This window comes from Trichogramma pretiosum, unplaced genomic scaffold (assembly GCF_000599845.2).
Source record: "Trichogramma pretiosum strain Unisexual culture from Peru unplaced genomic scaffold, Tpre_2.0 scaffold103, whole genome shotgun sequence".
In the NCBI taxonomy this organism is placed as follows: Eukaryota; Metazoa; Arthropoda; class Insecta; order Hymenoptera; family Trichogrammatidae; genus Trichogramma; species Trichogramma pretiosum.
In genome coordinates, this window is record NW_019640788.1 from 304,565 (window position 1) to 329,782 (window position 25,218).

Here is a 25,218-nt window from a genome sequence, read left to right on the forward strand (position 1 = left end):
TTTATAAAATATAGATCTTTGAATTGTTTACAAATATTATAATTATTATTATGTTACATGGTCTCTTGCAGTTGGTATCTGATTTTGAGACTATAATTAACGAATTTTATATTTCTACTAAAATAACTACCGAGTTTTATGCAAGAAGTGAAACTTTTTTTGAAACTCAATGGCCAATCATCGCTGAAAAATTTATGGCAATTGTGAAAGTTGCCTCTGGCCAAAACATAAAAAATTTCAAGAAAAAGCACCAACCTTTAATAGATGCAGGTAATTAATTTATTTCATGTAAATATTTGATAATCGATGTCAGTGCATCTTTATAATTATATCTGTTTGCTTCATTTGTACAGGTAAACATGACAATCTATTGGCTCTTTTCGCTTTGCCATGGTACTTGAACAACACTCACGAAGGGATCACTAGAAAGCAAGCTGCAGATGCTTTTTTTCTACATCTTAAGGTAAGCTTCTCTACCCATACTTTATTCTAATTTTCTTCATTCTTATTTTTAATTACACAAATACTTTTTTACAGGATGATTCAAATTTAGCTGTAGATAGGGAGAATCACGAAAAAACTCTAGAAAAACTTTCTATTAGGATACCTTTGTATGTAATTTTATGTGGAACGATTGAATCAATTTCAAAATCTTATCTTGTATTTAATGGAACTATTATAAGTTATTCTAATCCGTTCAAAGCTATTTTAACTTGCATTAAGTGTCAAGCAGCTCTGCGTTCATGGCCCATTGCCTGTGAGCCAATTCATGCTTTTTTTCAATTTATTATCTATAAGATACCGATGAATAAGAGCTTATTTTTTGTCTATAAGACTCATGCTGTGACAAAAAACTTAATTGAAAAATTGCAAATAAATAAGAAATAAGGTTTTTTTTCAAATGTTAATTAATTTTTAAATTAAACATCACATCCTTTTGAAACATATGTACAGATATAATAATACAGATTTGTATTTTATCAGATGTAAATTTCATTTTTAAGTAAAAATCACGTATTTGTTAAATACAATACAAAAATAATACAAATTTGTATTCTATTGTTATTATTTATAGCCCTATCTTTGAATCTTTATTATCATGGATCTTTTTTTCTTAATCAAAGAACTTTTAATTTTTATTTTAAATATTTATGCAGATTCTAACTTGCCTAGATCGGTTGTTGATACCGTGATTGATTTTTTTGATAAATTTAATCAAAATCATTTCATACCATCTCTTCGAGCAGATATTTTAGAAGCATTAGAAAATGAACAATTGTCAGAGAGAACTAAAATGAAGTTAAATTCCGTTTTTGACGATTATAAAACGTTGTTTGTTCCACTTAATACAGAGGATAATAGATTCAATTTATTACGTAAAATCAATTATCGTAATCCGCAGGTTCCTGAGATAGGAAATGTATTAGAAAAAAAATCGGAAGGGAATCACACTTATGTTAGTTTCGACCCAGTATTTGCTCTTGTGATGCCTTTAAAGATCACTTTAAAACATTTTCTGGAAATTCCAAATGTTTTTAATTNCACTCGATATCGATGTTCCGAAACTCGAGAGTGCTCGAGTATCTGCGCGCTGATCGTCGCGTGACTAGTGCTCGTTCGCCGTTTCAGTGTAGACATTGCCGAGCGTGATTATCGCTGGTGTACACGCACGTGTTCTTGAGCATCTCTTCTCATCCCACTCGATTTGGGCTGCGAATGCTACCAAGAGCCTTTCACTTTCTCGAGGGAGGAGGGTGATACTTTTTAACTTTTAGCTAACGCGGCCGACCGCACGCGGTAATTAGCTCGCATTAGGCAACAAATTGTCCCGTTGCGGAGCGACAAAAGACCGCGGAATTTCACGCAAAGTACAGCCTGTGTACAATTAAAAAAGGGTAGCAGGGTAGGTCTCTAAAGATCGAGAAAAAAAATCACCCAAGGATTACCAATGTTTTCAAGGATTAGTTCGAGCTTAAATTGTACATTGATTTCTACTTTCATACCACCATGAATGAACCACTAATTATTCATCTTTATTTTTTATGAATTTTATATTGCGTGCGTCATACTTTGACTAAAAAGCTGCGGTCAAAAGCTTTTCACTGGAAAATATTTTTTAATTATTATTTCTAAAATGCGGCACGGATTAAGAGCAGATTCAAAAAAAACCTTTTTAACGAATACTTTCTATTATCCTCTTTATACGAAAATGTGATATTTCTGCAGCAGTGCGTTGATGCGCCCACTTCGCGTATATATATTTGCGTAATCCTTCAATCCCAACGTCACAATATGAATATACATACCCGCTCTTATACAAAAATAATGAAACTTTCCGCTTTTATTCATGTAAAAGCTTATATCTTGATTAATAAAATAAAAATCATTCGTTAGTACTGTCTAATCAAAGACAGAAAGGCTATCAACGATAAATACAGACTCAATAATAAGAAATATCTCGAGGCGCTGCGATTTCCGTATGTACGCCGCTCGCAGACAAAATCGTAGCAGCATCCAACCAAACGAAGCTCGTGCTTTTCTCTCTTTTTCTCTCTTGATTCTGAATAGCTGCTTTTTCTCTGCTGGTAACAGCAAGTTTAGTTGTATGCACAGCGGCAGAAGTAGAGCTCGGGGGAGAAAGTGTGCTGCTGCTATGGTTGAGGGGGGTATACTACCTAGACTGCGTATACAGTGAACGCTCGTCGAGAACGAGGGGGCTTTAAGCGATGTGGAGCTCGATTTTCGTACTAATATTTGCTACTTGACCCTTTCCCTCCTCCTGCGTCTACCCTACTATTATTACACCATCGCTGTACTCTTCAATTCTCCCTCTCGCTCGGGGTAGCTTTTAGTTGCTATAACCTATCCTTCCTTGCCTAACCTCCTCCCTCTACATTTGCGTCTGGGCTTTTACGCTCGTTCGCTTCCGGCATGAGGGAGAGGGAGAGAGAGATAGATGCGCATTTGTTGATGCTCTCACTGTGCGCTACTACAACAGACAAAGTCTTTCACAAACTATTCCGACTGCGTAGATAGTGCATCGACCTTTTGACCAACAAATACGAACATTTCTGATTTCCCCTTCTTAATTTTTTACTTCAAGCAAACAGAGTCTGCATTTTTTTTCAATTTGAATTAAATGCCAGTATATCCCATGCTCATCGCAATCACCTTTAAGTTTATCGGATCTGAACTGCGTATTAAGATATATACTTCGGTAGCTTTAGTTCGTTTCTCTCAACACGCCAGCTATATACTGCACTATGTGTATATAGCTCGGAGCTTATGTGCTATACACACTCAACAGCAACGAGTGCTTCCTGCAAGGGTGTAGATAACTCGATGCCGCTGCATAGTTCTGCAGTCTCCTTCCAACGTGATATTTAGCTCGGGAGTTAATTGCGTACCGAAACCAAAAGCTTCGAAAAAAAAGAAATTTCGTCCTCATGCTCATCTTCAAAATAAATTAACCCTTAGGGAACTGACATTTGAAGAATTTCAAAATATATAGTTTTTTCTATAGAAAAGTTATCTTTAACCTATAACATTTAAACAAACTAATGTAGAATACTTTGCAATATTACTGCAACCGAAAGGTTCTATTCCTCAATACCTTCAACTATGAACAAATGCCGCAGCCTCAATCCTATGCATGCCTACATTTTCGCTCGCAAAGCATTGCTACTACTGGTCTGTTACCGAAAGAGGCCTGCAAGTCACACGGGGGAAGGGAAAGAATGAAAGGGAGATACAGAAGGATGTGCGCGTGCTGCGTGTGCTTGCCGAGAACAGCAACAAACGGTGTGTACTCGTGCACTCGCTTTGGTACACATAACTATCCACAGCTGTGCTCACACACCTATGCAGCACAGACACAAAGAGGAGGAATCAGCCGATTTCGCCGATATATGTATGCTGTAGCAAATTTTCAAATCTGTGTGTGCGTGCGTGTACACGCTTGCGTGGGTGCAAGTGTACATGCATGTGTAAGGTATGTGCAGTACGTAGCCTGTGCCTTGCCTCGCTAAACTTTACCCATAAGTCGAGGAAGCTACACGCGCGTGAAACTAAAGCCATGGGGCGACTAGGACGATTATTGGTAACTATTAACTGGCAAAGTTTAGCGAGTAGTAGCAGCAGCAGCAGCAGCAGGAGTAGCAGCGCCAGCAGACGACGAGAGGCAAAGGAAAGTCCTGCTCTTTCTATAACTTGCAGCGAATTAAGCGCTTATATTATACATACAGCATACACGTACACACATGCACGTACACACATGGCATAATTTATGGACGGCCCAATGGACTCGTAAAATTCGCGCAGCTCTGAGCTTTGTCTGTGCTCGCGCGTGCGCACAAGACGTGTTTTTCCATTGTCACGTGCGCGTCCCGCCGCGAAAGCAAAGGAAAAAAAATTTCAAGAGCTATAGTCCAAATCTCGCCTATGGCAGCAACGATCCAGCGAAAATTATACGACGAAGGATGATGGAAGCTCGGTAGGCAGACTCGAAGGCGGAAAATTGAAGTTCGTTGGGGCTTGACGAGTTTGACCTGTTTTTCGGTACTGCCTTACGGAGTCGGATGAAGTGTAACACACCCGTGGCACAAGCGCGTGTGACCTGAATATTTATTTCGTTTGGATATTATACCTTCTCTCCTTCGGCACTTTGCAGCCGAGGTTACTTCCCTCTTTTTTCATAATTGCATCGCGTAAAATTTTCAAAATGTCATTACGCAATTACAGACATCCCGTTAAGTATCTCGAAACGTCTCGTAAGAAATTAAAATTGTAGAACTTTGTGTAAAACCTTGTCATTTGAAAATTTATCTGCTGTATCTTTGAGAAACTAGAAAGCTGCAGTTGTAGATGCCTGTTTCACAATAAGAAACTCCACTTGATGATTCGCGTAACTTTCTGTACATACACTCTCAGCGTCTTTACCCAAGGAAATAGTTGTCGGTGAGGCACAGCTAGGAAAAAAAATGAAGGAAAAGTAGACGAAGTGTAATGTAAGCACGCACGCGACACATGCACTCACTCATATACACATAGACGCGGCGCATAAAGAGCCGTGTGAGAAAGAGGAGAAAAAAAAGAAGCTTTCAAAGCGAGTATCCCGTGAATTTGCTACGTCTGCTTTTAGAGATCTATCGGTTTGATACCGATGCGCTTCTTTTCCTCGCTTTATCTATATGCGCGCGCGCGCGCGTGTGTGTGTGTGTGTGTACTACTCATTCCACAAAAAGGCTTTTTTTCATTCCGCGCGCATACAAACGCGCGTATACTTGCGCCGCGTTCCCGCGCGCATTCATAGATATTTGCGTGTGTTTGTGTAGAAGAGTATGTGTACTCTTTCGCTTTCTTTCTTTCTCTCAGCGAAGTTACGAGTCTGAAAATCGTTAAAACGAATACACTCGATGTGTAAGAGTTCTGCAGTGAGTGAAGGGAGCGACACATTTCTTCTTATTTTTTTCATTTTTTTTCCGAAATATCACTCAGAAAAAGTTGCAGGGGGTGCTTTTAGTTCGAAGAAACCGTATGAAGAACCTCTTCATAATCTAACCAGCATTTTTCTGACAGATTTTATTTTTCACCCTGTAAACTTTGTTGTATCGATTCCCTAAGAATTTCTTCCAATCTTCCAAACGAAATAAATAATACCTTTAATCGAATCGGTTCTGAAAGCAAAACCACACTTGCCACTCCGAGCAAATTACTTTTTCAGTTCAAAAAAGACAAATGCATGCATAAATCCACACTTAGGAAATCAACCTCTTTGACACAGTCAGAGAGGTCCAATGCGCCTTTTGACTCAACGACATTTAAATGTTACAAGCTTGCCTCAGTCAGCTAGCTCGTATACCCATGGGAAAGGCTGCTCGCGCTTTCTGACCGATGATTGGATAGAGCTTTTCTCTCTGTACGTAACGTATTTTCCCGCCAGTCGAATTTCAACATCGTTAAATGCCGTACAGAGCAGCATTATATAGATGTAGCCGGTAAAGAGAAATCTAAAATGTCCACCAACGACAATTCGCTTGTGTGCACGTTGACCATCCACCAACATACGCACATGCTCACAACACACATAAACGAGCGAGCTGCTCTTTAAACGAATGACGAATTTCATGTGCTTTCAACTCATTGCGGTGGACGAGCTAGAGAGCGGGACGCAAAATTTTAAGCCAATGCGGTCGAATTTTGCAGTCGAGCAAGAGTACCGAGCCGCGTGCGTTCCTACGTACATTTGTGTTCACATACATATGTGTATGTCGAATAAAAGGAATTTGAGTTATGCGGTCTTTTACATGTTCGCATTGCATGTACTCCCGTGTTCGTACTTATAACAAATGAGTGAAACATTACAAAAAAAGATGCGCAGCTTACTTTAATCGCTAATATAAATAATACAAATTTTCAAGTTTCGAACTCATTTTTTACAAACCATCTGCATTAGACGAAATCACGATAAGTTTAATGCTGTCCAAAAGTTCCACATAAACCGCATATATACGTAATCTCACCACTTCAGCCGTCTACATGCTATACTCGGAAAAATTAGGATAAAGTAAAATCGCGAGCAAAGTCGGATATCACACGGAATTTGAATAAAGCTGCATGGTGGAAATTTATAATCAATATATGCACGTATACATAGAAGTTGAGTCAACCTTTACATCAATTTTCGAACGTGAATTTACGAACTTGTGCTACGCAGTACGTTATAAGCTGATTAACGAGAAAAAGTGAAAGAAGAGATACGCAAGCGCATGTGCATGAGTATGTACACCGAGCAGCTCCTACTGCAAAAGAGCAAAACTCGTTTTGATGGCTCGCTAATTAATTTTCTTTAGCCTCAAAGTTGGAATTCCCTGGCCCTTCCCTCTTGCGCCCGTCTATACGTACATATTACATATAAATTCGAATTTCCATAATATTTAACGAGGAGCACTAAATAATTTACTATTTTGCTAAAATATTTTGAGAAAGAAAGTGATGATCTTTTCCAGTCAAAATGAGTTCCGTGATATATTTTTTTAATTATTGAAATTTTTTGAGGATATTTCGCGGGGATGAAGTGAAGTGGAAAAATCGACATTTTTTCTCAAAAGGATGAAGGAAAAAACTGCAATCATGTATTTTTAATATAAAATGTAGAGATAATTACCAAGATTGTCACCTCAATAGAATAATAAGTCACCTTGATAGAATTTGTACAACAAAGCAAGTTTTAAACTTCTCGGAAAAGTGTTCTAACGTGTATGAATTTTTTTGTTACAGGTGAGTGCGAATGTAATCAATTCCAACCTCAATTCATTTTCTTCGAATTTGTGAGTAAAAAACTCGTTATAATTTCTCAGCTCGCACCTGCGCTTGCTGGGCTAACCACGATTTAACATTATACCTCGGCGGTCGACTAAAATAAATCCGGTGAAAGTATGAATCAGGCGGTGCCATTGGAGCTAAAAAAGAAGAAAGAAAGAAAAAAAAACACGGCAAAGTTACCTACTTTGTATGTGCTCCCTAGCGAAGATGAAGCGATTTTCCTTTCTTGCTTAGCCGAAAAAGAGAGTGAGAGAGAGAGAGAGAGAGAGAGAGGCTTTCAAGTTGGTTGGTACAAGCTCAATGCGAAAACAAATTACTTTCCGTTCCGCACATGCAGTAAGGCTCTTGAAGCTGTCGAAGGCGCTGGAATTTCGATTTTTCTTTCTCTTCGCTAGCGCGAAAATACTTGCTCTCCTGGTCTCTTTCTTTCTCGCATACATACACACATTTGCACGTGAAATATGGTTTTTCCACGCTTGACGCGTGAGCTTGCGCGCAAGCTCCTGAAGTGAGTAATACGAATATGCTATGAAATTGCATTCTGTAATAATGACGATTCTGTTACTGCTGCAGCAGTACCTGAATCAACGCACGCCCAACTAAATTTTTTTTTTGCGCTACTTTAATTTCGAGATATTCTCAATGTACACCCGCGCACCTGCTCACAAACACACGTAAACACGTGCGCGCGCACACACACACGTACATGAGGATGCAGTAGTACAGCAGGTTTATATCGCTGCTAGCTGAGCGCAATCCGATCACAAATGACATCGTCGGAGATATCACGTTTCGGGCGCTCTGATCCGCCCCCGATGTCATACAAACCAGTCATCCTGAGCTAAATCAATTTTAGAACTCGATCTGGAATTAACGGGCGATCGTAAAATGAAACGCCAATGACACGCTAAGCCATTGTATATGTATACACATACGCCTCGCGCTTGCTTGTGCGTCTGTATATATATTTAAAAAAATAAAATGTACCATATATACGGTTAACGATAAAAAAGTTTTATATACATAAAACGCGTGACTTAAGCGTATATATACGGAGGGGTTAAAATCAGTGCGAAAAGTGTTATTTACACTGACTAGGATAAGCGAGCTTGACGCGCGCGCGCGCGCTGCATCGAAGTTACGATCCATTTGGTCTACTATTTACTTACGAGATCCTGCTAAACTACTTCGCTTGTGTACGTTTGTATACATGTACACGCATACATGCGCACATACACATACACACATGCACATGTGAGGGGCTCGCATGCATGTAACCCGCTAGTGAATATAACTCGTATGAAAAGAGAACTTAACGATGTTTAAGCGCTTTGCCGCGTAAAAGTCGCACTTATAGCCTCGTATATACCATTTTGTTTACTAATATACGAGCTGTTTTTCGGTCTTTACTTTTAGGAAGGCTTTTCCGACGAGCTCATTGTTTATTTAGGATTTTAAGCGTGTTTTTTTTGCCAGCTCGTTCTTGCATCAGAATATTTAACTCCTATTAAAAGAGTGATGTAATTTTTGGAAGGTCTGTTTGTAATTAAAAAAAAAAAAGTTCTCTTTCTTCTCTTGGAGGTCATCGGAATTATTAATGAAAATGTTTTTTTTATGCATACTATAGTTTGTGACTCTAGTATTTTTTAGTTTCATGATTGCTCTCGCATAAGTGGATCGCACAAAAATGGATGACGCGAACGTTTTGTTCATTTTCGTTTCGATAAAAATAACACTTGAGTATTTTTTAATAACTGCGACGATATTCACGATAAAGATAGGAATTTAAATTTTATCCTTAAACTCATATTGCCGGAGAAGGAAGCGATACGGTAGCTCTAAGTAATCGATTACTATCCTCTGCCTCTTTCGTGTGCGCGTAACGTCGCGAGCATTGAATCGACGGTAGAAAAAAAAAGAGTACATCACGAGCGAGTACTACAGAGCACCTACAGCAACAGCAGCTTGGGCGTCTGGAAAAAATAAAAATGGCAAACAAAAAGTATACGAATGAATACTCGCTTATGTTGGCGTGAGAAGCTTGCAAGCCTTTCCATTGAAATCAGGAGCACTCGGTTGGAATAAATATGTAAATGCCATCGAGAGAGAGACAGAGAGAGAGAGAGAGAGAGAGAGAGAGAGAGAGAGATAGCTTGAGAGCGCAGTATCTCGGGCCGACTAGGTATGTGTATCTGTGTATGTGTATGTGTATGTGTGTGAATGTGTGTACCGTGAGAAAGAGAGCGAAAATGTCCCGCTCGTTAATCCAAGAGACTACATTCCATCGGGAAAAGCTCCCTCGACAGGCCGCGCGCGCGCGACTGAGTCGGGCGCGCAAGCGTTGTGTGCTCCGGGTACAACGCATTAGAAGCGATGTAACGTGGGGAATGAAAAAAAAAAGATGAAGACGAAGCGAAGAACAGATCCACCTGCGCAATGTATAAAACCATGAGAGCAAGAGAGAGAGAGAGAGAAACGAGGTCGAACAAGCTCTCTCTGGCTGGCAAATGGCTGTCGTTTCCTTGTGCGCTGCGGTCCTAGCTCGCTCTCCCGCTCGCTCGCTCACTCGCTCGGGCGGCACTCTCGCGTAATTACGTCAGAAATGAAAGAAAAGCGCCTCGAGGGAGAACGAAGGAAGCAGCAGCAGCAGCGAGCGAGCGACGGGTAGAGAGAGAGAGAGACGCACCGAGTTTTTCATGCGATGCGCGGAAGAAAGAGAGGAGGAAAAAAGACAGCGAGAGACTTGTTATTATAGATATCCCGAGACTCGAGTGCGACAGGGAATATAACTTTTTCAAAAGAGGACTGCAAGAGAGGGAGAGTAGAGAAAGTGAGGTTCAGTATAGGATTCACTCGTTGCTGCTAGATAGCAAACAAGCGGCTTTTGTGTGCCCAGTAGTGCGCCGAGCGAACGGAGAGAGAGAGAGAGAGAGAGAGAGAGAGAGCGAGCGAGCGAGAGAGAAAGAAAGAGAACGTGCTAGAGGGGAAGATATTTTTATTTATCGTGCCGCACACGAGTATATTATTGGTTTTGGCACTGCGTTTATTTCGTTGTTTTGTACTAATCACGAAGTTTCTTTCGCCCGCTGCCAGGAGAAAACGTCATATTTTCCATATCTAGGAGTCTGGGGGAAAAAAACTTCGATTTGCAATCCGTATACGAAAGCGAGCGACACTACACCGTATATATAGCGCGTTATACATGTGCGCGAGTTGCACGAAATAAAAGTGTTGCCACTGATTTATTGGCGTGCTCGAACGACCAAGCTTGTTTCGCGCGTTGGTCCGGAAAAAAACACAAACACACACACACGTACACACATACAGGTTCGCATTATACCCAGTAGCCTGTAAACAATGCATCGGTGGCCAACGGTTTTTTTCCTTTTTGGACCAACAATAATTCATCAACGCCAAACTGTGTAGATGCTGTACGTGTGTGTATGTGTGCGCAGGTAGATCGAACTTTATAATATGTACGCACTCGGCTGTGTTTTATTGCCGTGTCTGATTGCGCGCGCGCGAGCGGCTGAAAGCTTTCAACATGGTTGGCGCTCGCATTTCAACTTCTTTTTCCCATTGTTCGATATACAAATACACACGCGCGCGTAGTATAGTGTGTATAAATGTATCAATGGGAATTGTTTTTTTTTCTCACTCTATTTCTGACTGGCATATATCTTTTCTTTATTTTTTCAAGTTATGGATTGCGTACTCTAAACTTGTAGTTTATCTACCTATAGTTTCAAGTTGTGCGGGTATATATTTTCATAGACAAAGCACGAAAAATAGATCGGAAAGTCATTAAAATCCAATTTAATTTCTTCTCGGCGCTAAGAAAGAGTATTTGTGCGTTAACGTTGTACATGTGTTGCAGCGTGTACGTGTACGTACACAGCGAAAAAAGAAACGAACAAAAGAAAAAAAACGTCGACTGGCAGGGAATCTTGTGGTTTGCAAAGATTCCATACATATATACATGCACATAAATATACGAGGAATAAGAAATCCTTACGGCTGCGGCAACGGCAGCCCCGTAAATTTTCCGTGTACGGGCGCGAGTCCTTCTCGATTTGCATTTTCACACGCCTCTACCATCGAACGCAGACGTCGACGACGACTTTGCCTCGGATTAAAGTCGCTCCGCGAATAGTCGCGCACAGAACTGTCGTTGGGTATATCCCGCCCTCCCGCAGCTCTCGCAGCTTCCATATACAGTAGTACCGAGCTGCGCTGCAAAGAAGCACCCAATGCACCCCCAACGAGATGACTTTCTTCTTCGTTTCTTCTTTTTTTTTCTCTCCTCTCTCTCTCTCTCTCACTCTCTTCTTGCCTTATCTTTTTCTTCGTCTTCGACGTTCTACGTCGCGCACCAGCGTCGTCGCCCGACTTACCTTCTGAGCTCGTGCATTGCTGTCTTCGCGCTGTTTTTTCGTTCTCTCGTGAAAAAGAACTTTGCCTTCGATTTTCTTCAGTCTGACGCCGCGTTCGCGTGTATATATATACGTACTTTCATTCTTCGCGAGATTTCTTTCTCTTATTGTATGTATGTTCCCCGCAAAAATTCTGTACTTTCGCGCTTTCGAAATTTTACTACGAATGTCAGCTTTCTTGTTTGCTTCTTTTGAATTTCAGAAAATTTAAAGGACAGAGTGGCTTCATTTAAAACTTATGTTGTGTGATTTTTCATTAAGACATTAATAACGGCTAACTTTTTATGCTGCATTTAAAAGAAATCGTTGATTAATTTTGCCCACTACCCGAGCACGTAAAATTTTTCTCCCAAAAATAAAAGTATAAATTCGTATAATGGGTAGCTCGTAAAAAAATTCTCTAGGGTCGTTATACAAACTAGCCGGATTCGTGCGTGGTGAGACGTTAATCCAAAGCTCCAGAAATTTATGAATAATGCCGCGATCTCGCGCGGCGCAGTTGCTGCAGGAGTTTAGTCTGTTTTTCCGCGAGGCTTGTTTGTCACTTTACCCTTTCACCTCGCTATACGCGATGGCGGCGGCGGCGGCGGCAGCGACGACTACTACTGCTACAAAATACAGATATATTATGGCAAGAGCTGCGTCAACAAACTACCATTTCGCGAGAAAATATATGGCTTGACACGCGAAAACAGTCAACGGCGCGCAAGGGTGGTTCAGCCGTCATTCGGACTTCCGGTCCTTCGAAAACATGTGTTTGCGCGCGCCTGCCGACAGCGCGCAACGAGTTCAAAAACTATGTTGTGCGAGAATGGATCTCTCTCGGGTTATAATGTCTGTATGTCTGCTTGCAAGATGGGGTCTGCAGGAGTGAGTTTGATAGTTTTTGAAAGACTCGTCTCTGCCGCTTTTATCGCTGGTTGTTGTAGTTGTTGTCGTCGCCGTTGATGGGATTATTTTCTTTGGGATAAAATGTGTCGACCCATTGCGTTCACATATAGCATAGAAAACTCCTGTGATGCGTGGTGCAAAAAACACGATTTTTTTCGAGAAATAGAAACATTTTGAAGTTTATTGGTTTAAAAAATTTCAAAATACTTTATATTTTTTCAACTAAAATTGTATCGTCAATCGTTCTTCAATTTTTCAATTTAAAATCTAAGCCTTGACATCAAAAAATGGATGCACATATTTTTAATAAAAAAAAGATCAGCACACATTTACTCATGCTGGGGTTGCAAGCTAGGAAAACTCGAAAAAGTAGAGCCGGCTAGTCTAGGAAGATTCGAGTTCGCTCGACTCACCGCGCTCTCCATGGACACGCGCTCGGCTATTTTCCTTTTGCCGTCCATCCAACATCGAGTAAATAAAGGCTCGAGTTTAGCGCTCGCTCGCGCGAGGGATGGTCTAGTGGAGTCGTGAAAACATTTTCCTTGCGCTTCCCTCTCGCTCCCCTTTCCCTTCTCTTTCTTCTGGAAACTTTGCTACAGCAGTGTATCTCTTTTCAACCTCATCACTCCCTCTTTCGGCCTTATATGCGCCATGTTTGTGAGAGTACGTTTTGGGCTTTGCCAAAGAAAACAAGAAGTAGCAGTAGCGTGAAAGAGAGAGAACGAGAAATTTGTTTTGCAGCAGATTATAGAAGGGCATTTGAATTTAATTTATTTTCACGCTTTACGTAGCGTATGAAGATTTAGACGTACGAGTGTAGAAAATTTTCTTTTCCCATAAAAAAGTCACCAACTCCAGGTCGATATACAATCAACATTATTTCGTTCTGTCAAACATTAGTTCCTTGAGTCAGGTAATACACAACAATTAGATCCCTGACGTAAAATATCGCCGAGGAAAATAGAAATAAACGAGAAATGTTTTTGGAGGAAAAAAATCATCACGAGCATTTCCCTTTACTTTTGTGCTCACAATAGCACAGCTACCTCTCTCTCTCTCTCTCCTCCTCTCAATGCGAAATGAGGTCCATAAATTTAGCCTCTCACTGGGCTTTCATCGCTCTTTTCTTCCCTATACATGCGCGCTCACGGCACTCGACACTCGAGGTCTTTACCGGGGTTAAATCTGCACACGCAGGCAATAACTTTGACTTCGTCCAGGTATTTATGCGCACATGTCTGTTGTTAAATTGACTCGGTGAAATTCTCTATCTCCATCTCTTCCTTCAAAGCCCCGGCATTATACGAGCTTCCAAGTACGACTACTAGTAGAAAGAGGAGTTGACCATTAAAGTGAATTACAAACGGTCCACACACAGCACAAAATAAACGCACACGTACACAAACTACATATCAATGATGAAACCAGTCCAGAAGCTTCTTTTTTAAAGTTGCTGCGAAAGAAAAGGCTTCTTTCAAAATAAAGTGTGTGTACCTGTAATACAGCACACATACGGGCGGACATGAAGGAGAGAAATAATGCGCTTCGGTTTAAAGTGCATCGTATATGCATGTACGAATGAACAAGTTATAGGGCAGTGTTTATTGTAACATCTATATTATATAATGCGCATTATTATTATTAATTGTGCCGATTCACGCTCGTATGACTGTTGACAAAGGCTTTTAGCTTGTTGCATGCGTATTTATGTATACTATCTATATACATATAATAATGCAGAAGAGCAACTCGTACAGCGCGAGCGAAAAATAGGGAGAGGCAGTGTGCGTCTGTGTGTAAGCGAGTACAATATTACATGAATACGCACACATAGATGCAATTGCATACATATGAATCGTGTACGTATGGTATATATAAGTACGCATCGCGCGAGCGACTGATGCGCTGGTACATTATACACGCTAGCCTCGAAATATGCTTTTAGCAATGTATATCTATTAATTCCTCGTTTCGCCTACATATAATATGGTTTCAGCGCGTAGCGTTGTACACTCTAAATGAGAGGGAGACAGAGAGAGAGCGAGCGAGCATTAACTGCCTGGCGTACATTTGAATGAAAACTCAACGCTGCGCCCAGCGAAGCCGAGCTTCTTTAGTTTTTGTGCATTATTACGGTGTAATACCACGCGCTCGTCGTATTCAAAGATAGGGAGCGAGAGAGGGAGAGAGAAAGAGAGCCGAAACTCTCACTAAAAGGTAATTCAATACCAGCTTACGGAGCTAATTTCGTCAAAATATACATGTGTTTTATGCAAGTTCGTCAAATTTTGACTCGAAACGTTAATTTACCCACGCGAAGAAACTCGCGTAAGCCTCGAAACTCTTTGTGAGAAAAAATAAAACTAAATATAAATAAAACAACAGTGAAATACAAGAACGACACTTGCATATGTAAAAAGAGCTTTCGTTCGCTCGCAAATCCTTTTGAATGATCGGGTTAAACTTATTGGAAGCGAATTACGTTTTATTAGCATTAGGCCTCTCGCTCTATGTCACGAAGCAATTCCAATTTACGCGCACCCGGCTTAATTCGCGGCTTATCTCGCGTGGACGAGTTCCTCTTTTCCAACTCTCTCTGTCTCTCTCTCTCCCTCTCTCTCCCTTTCTCTCTTTCTACCGATCGTATCATTTACCTGTCAGTTTGTCCTTGTACATGCATATACACACTGTGTTGATAATTAAATGGAATAATCTCGAGCTTGTGAAAAGCGTCAGTGCCGCAAAGTTGTTATTTATACAAACTGTACACGTGCGTGTATGGGATACGATAAACATTGCTCATTTCACGGTAATTTTTTACTGAGCTGCGACGCTTTGTAACATACGTTGCAGTGCAGGAAAGAATATAAATTCTGCTCGTAAAAAGAAGAAAAACTATAGGCATTTAATCATACATTTTTTTCCGTTTTCAATGTATTAACGATGTGCTAATTAATGAACAGTGGAGCAGTTGCGCCTTCGAAAGGCATAAACTATTGGCGGCGTGGTTGACATTAGCAACGCCCTGGCAGCGTAATGAAAAGCAATCGGTCGATATATATTGTTGATTAGAATTGTAATGAGTGAGGTATATATGAGCGCGTCCAGCATAAGTCGGCCACCCCGCGCGATTACGGCATTTTTGGCCGAAAGTGTCGTATGTTTAGCTCGCTCGGAAACGTTTACCAAGGGTCAGAAAAAAAATCCAAACCCATGGATCGATAGATTTTTTCCTCTTCTTTCTAGTGGTGTAACTCAAAAAATTCTTAAAAATTGATTTTGAGGTTAAAACTCGACTTGAATGTTTAAGTCGATTTATCCAAAAAATGTATCCTCCGATTTCAATTTAAACTGCACCAATCGAAAGAGGAGGCAAAAATCTATCGAAAACCATGTTTTCCAGGATGGAGAAATGATAAGAACTATTAAAGATATCGAGATGAATAGCGCGGGACGGCGCGCGCGGACCTGTTTTCCTGCCTATGTCTTTTCGACTCGCTAAAAAAATGCTGGAAAAATAATTTAAACACGTAAATCGATAGATTTTTTCCTCTTCTTTCGATTAGTAATGTTAATTTTGAGGTCCAAAATGGAAAAACTAGAAGAAATATTAACTTAAAAATTCAAGTCAAGTTTTGACTATGAAAAAAATTTTTGGGAATTTTTTCAATAACACCATCAGAAAGAGGAGAAAAAAATCTATCGATTTACGTGTTGACATTATTTTTCCAGCCCTTTTTAAGCGATTACGAGGGAGTCGAAAAGACCAAGACACCGCGCCGCGTATGTGCCGCCGCTGGCGCACGGAAAACAGGTCCGCGCGCGCCGTCCCGCGCTATTCATCTCGATATCTTTAATAGTTCTTATCATTTCTCCATCCTGGAAAACATCGTTTACGATAGATTTTTGCCTCCTCTTTCGATTGGTGCAGTTTATTTTGCAATCGGAGGATACATTTTTTGGATAAATTGATTTAAACATTCAAGTCGAGTTTTAATCTCAAAATCAATTTTTAAGAATTTTTTGAGTTACACCACTAGAAAGAGGAGGAAAAAATCTATCGATCCATGGGTTTGGATTTTTTTTCTGACCCTTGGTAAACGTTTCCGAGCGAGCTAAACATACGACACTTTCGGCCAAAAATGCCGTAATCGCGCAGGGTGGCCGACTTATGCTGGACGCGCTCATATATCTAAGCTTATATATACGGGGTATTATCCATTTAGTTAATTATAATTGGATAGTTGTGTACACTCGCGCGCATTTATGCACCCGCGTAGTATCGATGCGCAATAAACCCATGTAACGAATCAACTCGTATTTTTGCAGGGCCCAGTGGGTGAGGTGGGTGGCGTTCGACTGCCACTCCAATCTCTCCATGGCTATGGCTCGGTTTTCATGTACTCTGCCTCGACGAGCCCGGGTGGTGGCGCTAACGTAGCGGCCAATACGAGCAACACCTTGCTGACCGGCAACGGCTCGACGGTCACCAACAGTAATGGCGAGGTGACGCTCAGATTGCGCGAGCCCGACGATCTTTCGGACGACGTGCTCGCCAGGTTGGAGGATACCGCCACTCTGTCCATATCGTTGCAAGGCGATGCTGTGCTGAGACTCGGTGCTGCTACGACTGGTAAGTTCCACTTTGTTCTTTTATTTTTCAAAAAATTTCTCGTACTTCCGATGAGGTTGATCTACCGTAAGAACTTTTAAGAGAAAAATGTAGTGTAATTATTGTACAAATTTGTCTTCATTTATTAAATTTGTCAGGTATTCCAAGTCGAGGGAAATCTTACCACACAGTTTCTCATTGTATTTATGAAAAGGGTCCTCTATAGAAATTCTCGGTAGAAAATTAATAATGGGCTTATGACAGTAAAATGACTATTTGCAAAGTTTTTTAATATATAACCATTTATTGGTTTCTTTTTGATTTAATTGTTTAAAAAATGTTGGATCAGATAATACCACTTTCAACCTCCACCATATGTTGTTTAATGTTTCAAGTTTTCTAAGGATGTCTGTAAACTTTCAATCACTACGTAATTTCATCCAAGATACAAATGAAAATGAATTTTCATTGAATTAGAAAATAGAAGTTTACAAGGCTACACGGCATGATTTATCGCCGTTGTAATGAAATAGTTTAATATCGCAGCGAAACGACGCTTCGCATTATTAAGTGTTACATTTTTGCCGGATATTTATATTCTTCACTACCCTTTTCTTCGTTTTATTTCATTTTGCTCATGTGCGTGCGCGCGTGTTTGTTGAAATATCGCGAGAATAACGCCTTACGGAAGTCTTATCGCCAATTTTATTGCCCGTGCCATTTTTCATACTTATGTATGGCAGCGAGGCGACCCCCTATGTATAATAGCTGCGACACACATGAGCTACGAAATCTCAGAAACGCATATAGAGCACTCCTTCTCTTACCCCCTCTTCTTCTCTCCCGCTTTAAAATGGATAGCAGGACGTAATTGTGTAATAATTTTCCCAGGAAGATCTGGACAAACTTATACGGGCGAGACGCGTGAATATACTGATATTTCTTTTCTACATGCGCTCGCCTTATCCTATATTCTTTCTCTACTCTACGTATAACGTTTGAGATTTTCTTAAAATTTATCGTTCTAGGATGATCTGTATATTCATGCGTTATGAGGATATATAGAGATGATGTTTTCGTTCTTCACAATTATGAGCTACTCATATGCCGACATGTGCGGATTTTTTAGTTATAAATTTCAAATACATTGTTTTAAAAATATAAATGAACGGTGACAATTTAATCTGAATATAGAAGCAAGACACAACTTTTAGCTTAAGCATTTATAATGTTCATAAATGTTTTTAATTTATTCGGGACTATGTATAATATTTTATTCATTAGCGATTTCTGTTAAATTGTGCTTTTATCCCTTGAATTGTCATGTTGCGAGAAGACAATATAAATACGTACGAAGCGTGTGGTAATGAGAGCCTAGTTTCATGTATTTTGCATAAATTTGAACATTCCTACTAGGGATAACAACATTTCATTATTTTTTTAGTGCATGTACTACATATATTATGCCTGTCGAAGTCTGTATCGCCTTATCAAAACAGTCACGTGTGCGCACCCGTTCGCTTGCGTATGCGTCGCTCAGTCTCTGATGAGCTTAAATAAATATTTCTCGAACGCTTGCCGATGCTCCGCGTCTCAAAGGCAGCCTCAAACTTTCTCTCTGACGCAATGTCACTTGCTCGCGACGTCGTCATCCCTGCTTATAAACACACACATACATACACACATGCTCGCGTTGCTATGCTGAAATGAATCACCTACATCTATATACACTATTCTCTCTTTGGTAAGAGGAAGCGAAATACAGGTCGTTTTGAGATGCTTATGAGACTACCACCCACGCATAGACACACACAGACGTAGACATGCAAGATCAACGCAGCGGTAAACATGTACTCGAACATATATGTGTTTATGCATATACACATATGCACCAAGAGAAAGAGAGAGAGAGAGAGAGAGAGTAAAGACGAGGAACTACGAAGCATGAGGTCAAGTTTACCTACAAAGCAACCGATAATCGGCTACGCCCTGATGGATCGACGCTTCCTATCATTATCGACCCACATTTTTCATCGCTGACAAAGCTACTGTGTTGCAAATTTAACGCATATTGTTTTGTAAAAATATTAGAGTTTCTAGACGAAGATGACTAAAGTTTTGTTGTACTTGAAATAAATCGATTTCAACAAAAACTGCAATTTTTTCAATCATGGAAAGTCTTCTTATTTTCCATCTTATCTTTATTGGCCTTGGAGTCTGCTTATAGGCTGGTACTCGTAATAGGGAAATACTGTGTACCAAAGTTATGTTTATTTTGTGGTAATTTATAATTAGTTTTCTAAAGACGATCTTATAATATCCTTTCATCGATGCGTCATTCAAGAAATGCAATGACTAAGAACGTTAACACTGATCATTTTGCAAAAGTTTACTAGCTTTCAAGATTTGACAGCTTGTGCAACGCTTATCCAGCCGGACGTTTCTTCTCATTCCTGACGGTCGCCGTGTCTTGAAACAAAATCGCAATTGCACGCGCCACATCAAACATACTCGACATCTTAACGTAAAACGAGAAATTTACTTCTTGACTACTTCTCTCAGGTAGAAAAATAAAAGGAAAATATATCATCTCGGTTTGATATTTTTTTTGTCATCATCGTCGTCCTTGTTCTCGTATACGCACACATACACACACACTCAGTATCCTTTATACCGACTCGGATTTCAGGGGATGTCTTTCTTCGCCCGGTGTACCGGCGCGTATATAAGAACAAGTTATAAAACAAATTCATCGCTCGGGAACGGAGCTGCTATTGCACTGCTGACTCGGTATAATATTTCCGCGTGATCCTCGCTTGTTCCATTTTAGGACTGTAAGAAATCGAAAAAAAAGTAGGATATAGAAATAGTCTCTAGCTGTGTTCATCAAAAATTTTCTCGTCTGAAAAATCAAGAGTTTCGATTTTCTGCTGCAATCATTAGTGAATATTTTCGAGCCTCAAGTTCATAAAAAAATTCTAGGATTTCGCTCTTCTTTCACAGACGCATGAGTCTGTGACATTCGCGAGCGTAACAATATCGCGTAAAATACAAAGCGCTTGAAAAAGAGAGAGAGAGAAAAGTGTAAGGAAACTAGGCACGATAAAAGTACATTTACCAAGAGCAAGAGAAAGAAAAAGCGAACTATGTCTGACAGCAGCAATAAGTCTGAAATATGTCTCTCTCAGGGGCATTTTATTCGCGCGCATGCGAGCAACGCAATACCTTCCGTCTTTCTCTCTCTCTCTTTTAGAGTAAGTATAAGTACAGTAAGTGTACATATAGTCATCAATCAGCCTTCGTAAGTGTCGGTTGTGTTTCCTTTATGCTTAAGCTTTATTCTAATGAATAAATTTAAATCAAAAGTTTTTGCCTTTTTGTTTTTATTTATTGGTTATAAGCGGCTATACGTTTATATGCTGTAGATTTTTTCTGAAGAAACATAATTAATCAAGTTGGTACATTGTTTTGTCCCTACCCTCGAGACTGCTCATTGCCATTACTTATTATTTCTTGTCAGTCAGCTGGACGCTTCTTTAATCCAATGAGTCTTGCTGAAAAAACTCTCACCATAGCTTTTTTCGCTTGTCTACACTTGACGGTACATCAGATCATTTATGCGCGGAAACGCGCGTCACCGCCACCCGAGAAAAAGAAGTTGTAAACGCTCTCAAGCTCGCTAAGCAAACCGATCGTATAGTCTTTATACTCGGTGATGCAAAATCTCTGCTATGTATAAGTATGCTTCGGAGTTGTTTACAAAGTGCTTGTTTACCTATGATGATCATGTGAAATTAGGTGCAAGCTCGAGCAGGAACATTTTTGCAGTCTGAATTATTGAGCCCCTACATATGTAGAAACGTGCTGCCTGCGAGATAGAGCTGGCTTGCGGAAGAAAGTCGTGAAAAAAGGAAACGGCCGTTGAGGGAAAAAACGTGCGTCGCGAAAACTCGAAAATCTACGGGTCGAAGAGAGAAAGAGAAAGAGAGAGAGAGAGAGAGAACGAAAAAAAAGAAAGAGAAATTCTCGTTATAACTTTGACGGTGCGGCTAAAGTATATAACCCACCTCAGCACGAGTAGACCGAGAGGAGACATAGACGCTAGACTCTCGCGCGCACACGTACGTACACATACACATGCACATTCGTACGTATAAAGAGACTTTGAAAGTTACTGCTTCCTAACGCGATCGTTCGCCGCCGCCGCGCTCGATGCAATCTATTCTGCAGCTTTTTCTCGCGCTCAAGATTGCCGTTTTCGATTCGGCGAGAAGAAGAAAGAACGAAGAAAAAGAGAAGAAGAGCTCTTATTTGACGAATCTCAATCGTGTTGCCTCGCTCGCGCAGCCGCGATCTTGAAACTATATACTTTTTATTTATTTTCCTTTTTTTTCGGTTTAGATAGAAAATTTAACTCGAGAGTCCTTCGCGACTGATTCGGCGAGTGGATCGCGACGATATATAAAGTTCGAATGTATTTCGCAGTCTCGATTTGACATTTTTTCTCTTTTAAGGTCAAGCAGCAATTTACCGATCGTCGGGCGTTTTCTTCGGAAAAAAATACGCGCCGAATAAACAACTGAATACGTGTCTAGTAAAAGCTCCGCTCGTGTAAGTATCGAAGTTACAAGCTCACGCGTATATACCTATGTATAGGAAAAGAGCGCGCGCACGTACATACACGTGCTCTCTCAAAGTCTTCGGTTTATACGCTATCTCTCCCTCCGAAGCTACACAGGAAAATCTTCCAAGTCTCGTAGCAGTCACGTATTTAAGGGACATGCGTACTCATGCAAGATTAGATGCATACAAACGTTTCATGATTTTGCCATGTCGCGTCGATGAGATTTTCTCTCTCTCTTCCGAGCTCCATCTTTCTTCTCTAGCAGCTTCGTTAAATCCATTTAGTTTTAAAACTCTCCGACTTGCTAATTTGCAACTCCTAGCACTTATTTTCTTTCGCGTCAACAGAAATGCCAAAGCGTCGAGGGTTGCAAAAGCAAAAAAATATCGCGCATCCGACGGTGCAGTAAAGAGGTTAATTCGATTGAGCGAAACAGCAGTACCAGTATGGTGATGAACGATTGTCTCAACCGACAGCTCTAAATTATTCAAATTCTTCGCGCGATTCAGCATCTCGAGCTTCCGCTCTCTTCAGCTTTTATATAACAATCATTATGCCGTCGTTTCGCATTTTTTCCCTCGCTGTGGAATTTTCTGCTTTTTTTTTTACTTTTTATGTTGCATTCACACGCGCACTCGCGTAATACATGGAAAATTACCTGAATCTCTCGGAGCTCTACGTGTAATAAACTCGCAGGTGATAATTCATCTCTCTCCCCCCGCGCGCTCGAAGAGCGAATTAAGCCTCTGCCATCCCCGAGCTCATTACAATCAAAGATTCAGCTAAAATATACATTCAAATTAGTGTATATACCGGTGTACGCATGCAAGTACAGAGGGCGAGAGAGAAATAGCGATCAACCGCGTGCTCGCGAGTCTCTCGGATTTGCTCATTTTTCCATCAAGCTCGCAGTAGCGTGAAATTCGGCGTGCGCAATCAAAACAAATTTACGCTTGCCTCGTTGCAAAGACGCATTCTGTATGCAAAATTTTAATTGTAATCCAGGGGCATGGTTAATTCGTCTCTCTCTTTCTCTCTCCCTCTTGAATAATTGGCTCGCTCCACAAGTTCTCTACGTGTACACCAATATACAAGCATACACAGTTGTACAGAGCGCGCGCGAGAGAGAGAAAGAGAGAGCGAGAGAGAAGCTAGGGTATAGAATATTTTGTTCGTCTGCATGGCTAAAAAGAGAGCTGCAAGAGCGCGTAACGTGTGTTGCAATCTACCTTTAGCTCGGAAAATTATTACGCAGGTGAAAACGGTGGCATCTGTGAGTTATACATATGGATCACTCTGTGCAAAATCGATTGGCCACAAAAGAAGTTTCTGCTTAAAAAAAATACGTGTTGTTGTTGTGTCATACATTGTTAAAAATTATTGGTATCAATAATTATAATAATAACCTCATAACGACCACCTAAAATGTTTCGAAAAAGATATTATGTATTTTCATTTAAAAATTGTGTTTAAAGTATTAGGCATGTTTTAAATAACCTGAAAGTGACGATTTAGACCAGTTTTCAATCACTTCAAATACAATAATACTTCTTCAAGCCCCTACCACTAGATGGCGAGTATCTTTCTTAGTGAATCTGCAAGTGGCAAAGAAAAAATAATTGTATAAGTCAAAGCGCGATTTCAATACCAGTTTACGATGAAGATACGATGAGGATTTTATTTTGAGACGTTATTTTCGTATGCCCTAGTTGGATTTATTCCCAAGTACAAGTATTACCAATAATGCAACTCAAGTTTTCAGATTCTATTGTAGTACTCTATTTTCTTAAAACTTGGACAATTTCTTGTAAAAATTCTCTTCTGTACTTCTTTTTAAAATCACTTAGATTAAACTAGAAATTTTGTTAAAAATAACAATATCCATGAATTGCAGAAACTCCTATCCCCTGAAAAAAGTTATAGGTGGCCTTGAAAGTTCTAATTAAATTTGTGAACATACATGTAATCAAAAAAAAATTTATCATGGCAGCAAAAAGAAAAATTTTTAGGACAATCTATTTTTCAGAGAATTAGCCGTATATAAATTTCGTTTTTGTCGTTGCGCCCTATCGCGATACATATATAGCTGAGTGTATCCTCAATCAAGCCTTTTAACGGCTCGTACGCCGTCTGATTGAAGTGGCATGCTCACATCTACGTATAGATATATATCAGTGCGTACTTTAGCTACGAGAGATGGAAATATCGGCTCATCCACGTTGACCAAAATTTGCATGCATCCCGCGACTCGCTCGCTCCTCTTCTCTCAGCTCTCACTCCTTCTCTCTCTTGAATATGCATGTATCGCCGTGCATGTACGCGTGTATTACACAGCGCCCAGCTGCGCTTTTCGATTGAACTGCTATTGCCCCTTTTTCTCTTTCTTTCTACATGATCCGATGATAAAATATCGTTTTCAATTATAGTTGCGTAAGCAAGCTGCTGCCGCGTAAGATGCACCCGTACGTACGTGTGCTTGCACGCGAAACGAGAAATAGCGTTAAGTGTGCGAGCAAAAAGACACGATCAGCCATGAGGATTTTCTCTCCTTCTCTCTTCGGCGGAGTATATACCTACGTGAGAAAAGTCGTGGGCGAAAATTGGAACGTTTAAATGCACGACGTCGTCTCGGCACTGCAAAAGCTCAACGTTCGTCGCGCGAGCAGATATACTCACTTCTCACCCGACCGGAGGGCTTATCTCGGGCAAAATCACCTCGTCGAAAAGGATATTTTAGACACGATATGTATATATACTTTCCCACGCCGACACGAGTAATTGCTATTGAAATTTCGAATGTGTGCACTCGAACCGAGAGAGAAAGAGAGAGAGACGAGCTTTCCAAGTGACAATTGATTTGGATGTAGCTAAATTAAATAACGTATTAGCGAAAGTGCAAGTTTTATTTCGAAAAGAGCTTTTTTTATTGAAAAGTAATTGAATGAAACAAAGAGAGAAAAATTGGGTGCAATTTCGTACGTGCAAAATACTGTGCTTTATTTGAAAACATTATGATATTTTTTCATGATCAAAGTTATAAAATATATATTTTTAATCTACATCAAATCCAATGGAAATGAAATTAGTTTTTTGTTTCCTCTATATTTTTTTCGGTTGCTTCATTCGAAAATGTTTCAAATTTTGTGTTCTACAGATAATAAAATGAAAAATCAATTAAATATCAATGCTATTATGGCAAAATTTAATACCAAAAAAACGATAAAGCAAGATTTTTCGTTTATATCGCAATTATAGCGAGTCTGCGAACGTTAGTTGTAATGCAAATAAAATACATCACATTAACCGGCATTCTATATATACATCGAATGCTTGCA

General features: G+C 40.1%; 1 protein-coding gene across 1 annotated transcript in view; it reads left to right on the top strand.

Annotated features, from left to right (window-relative positions):
• LOC106653824 overlaps positions 1–25,218 on the top strand; it is a gene marked incomplete at its 5' end in the record, with an annotated part of 166,017 nt that overhangs the window by 46,082 nt on the left and 94,717 nt on the right. Inside the window, one exon of the mRNA XM_014373403.2 lies at positions 16,977–17,280. Coding sequence (XP_014228889.2) covers positions 16,977–17,280 — 304 coding nt within the window. The remainder of the gene's footprint in view (positions 1–16,976; positions 17,281–25,218) is intronic.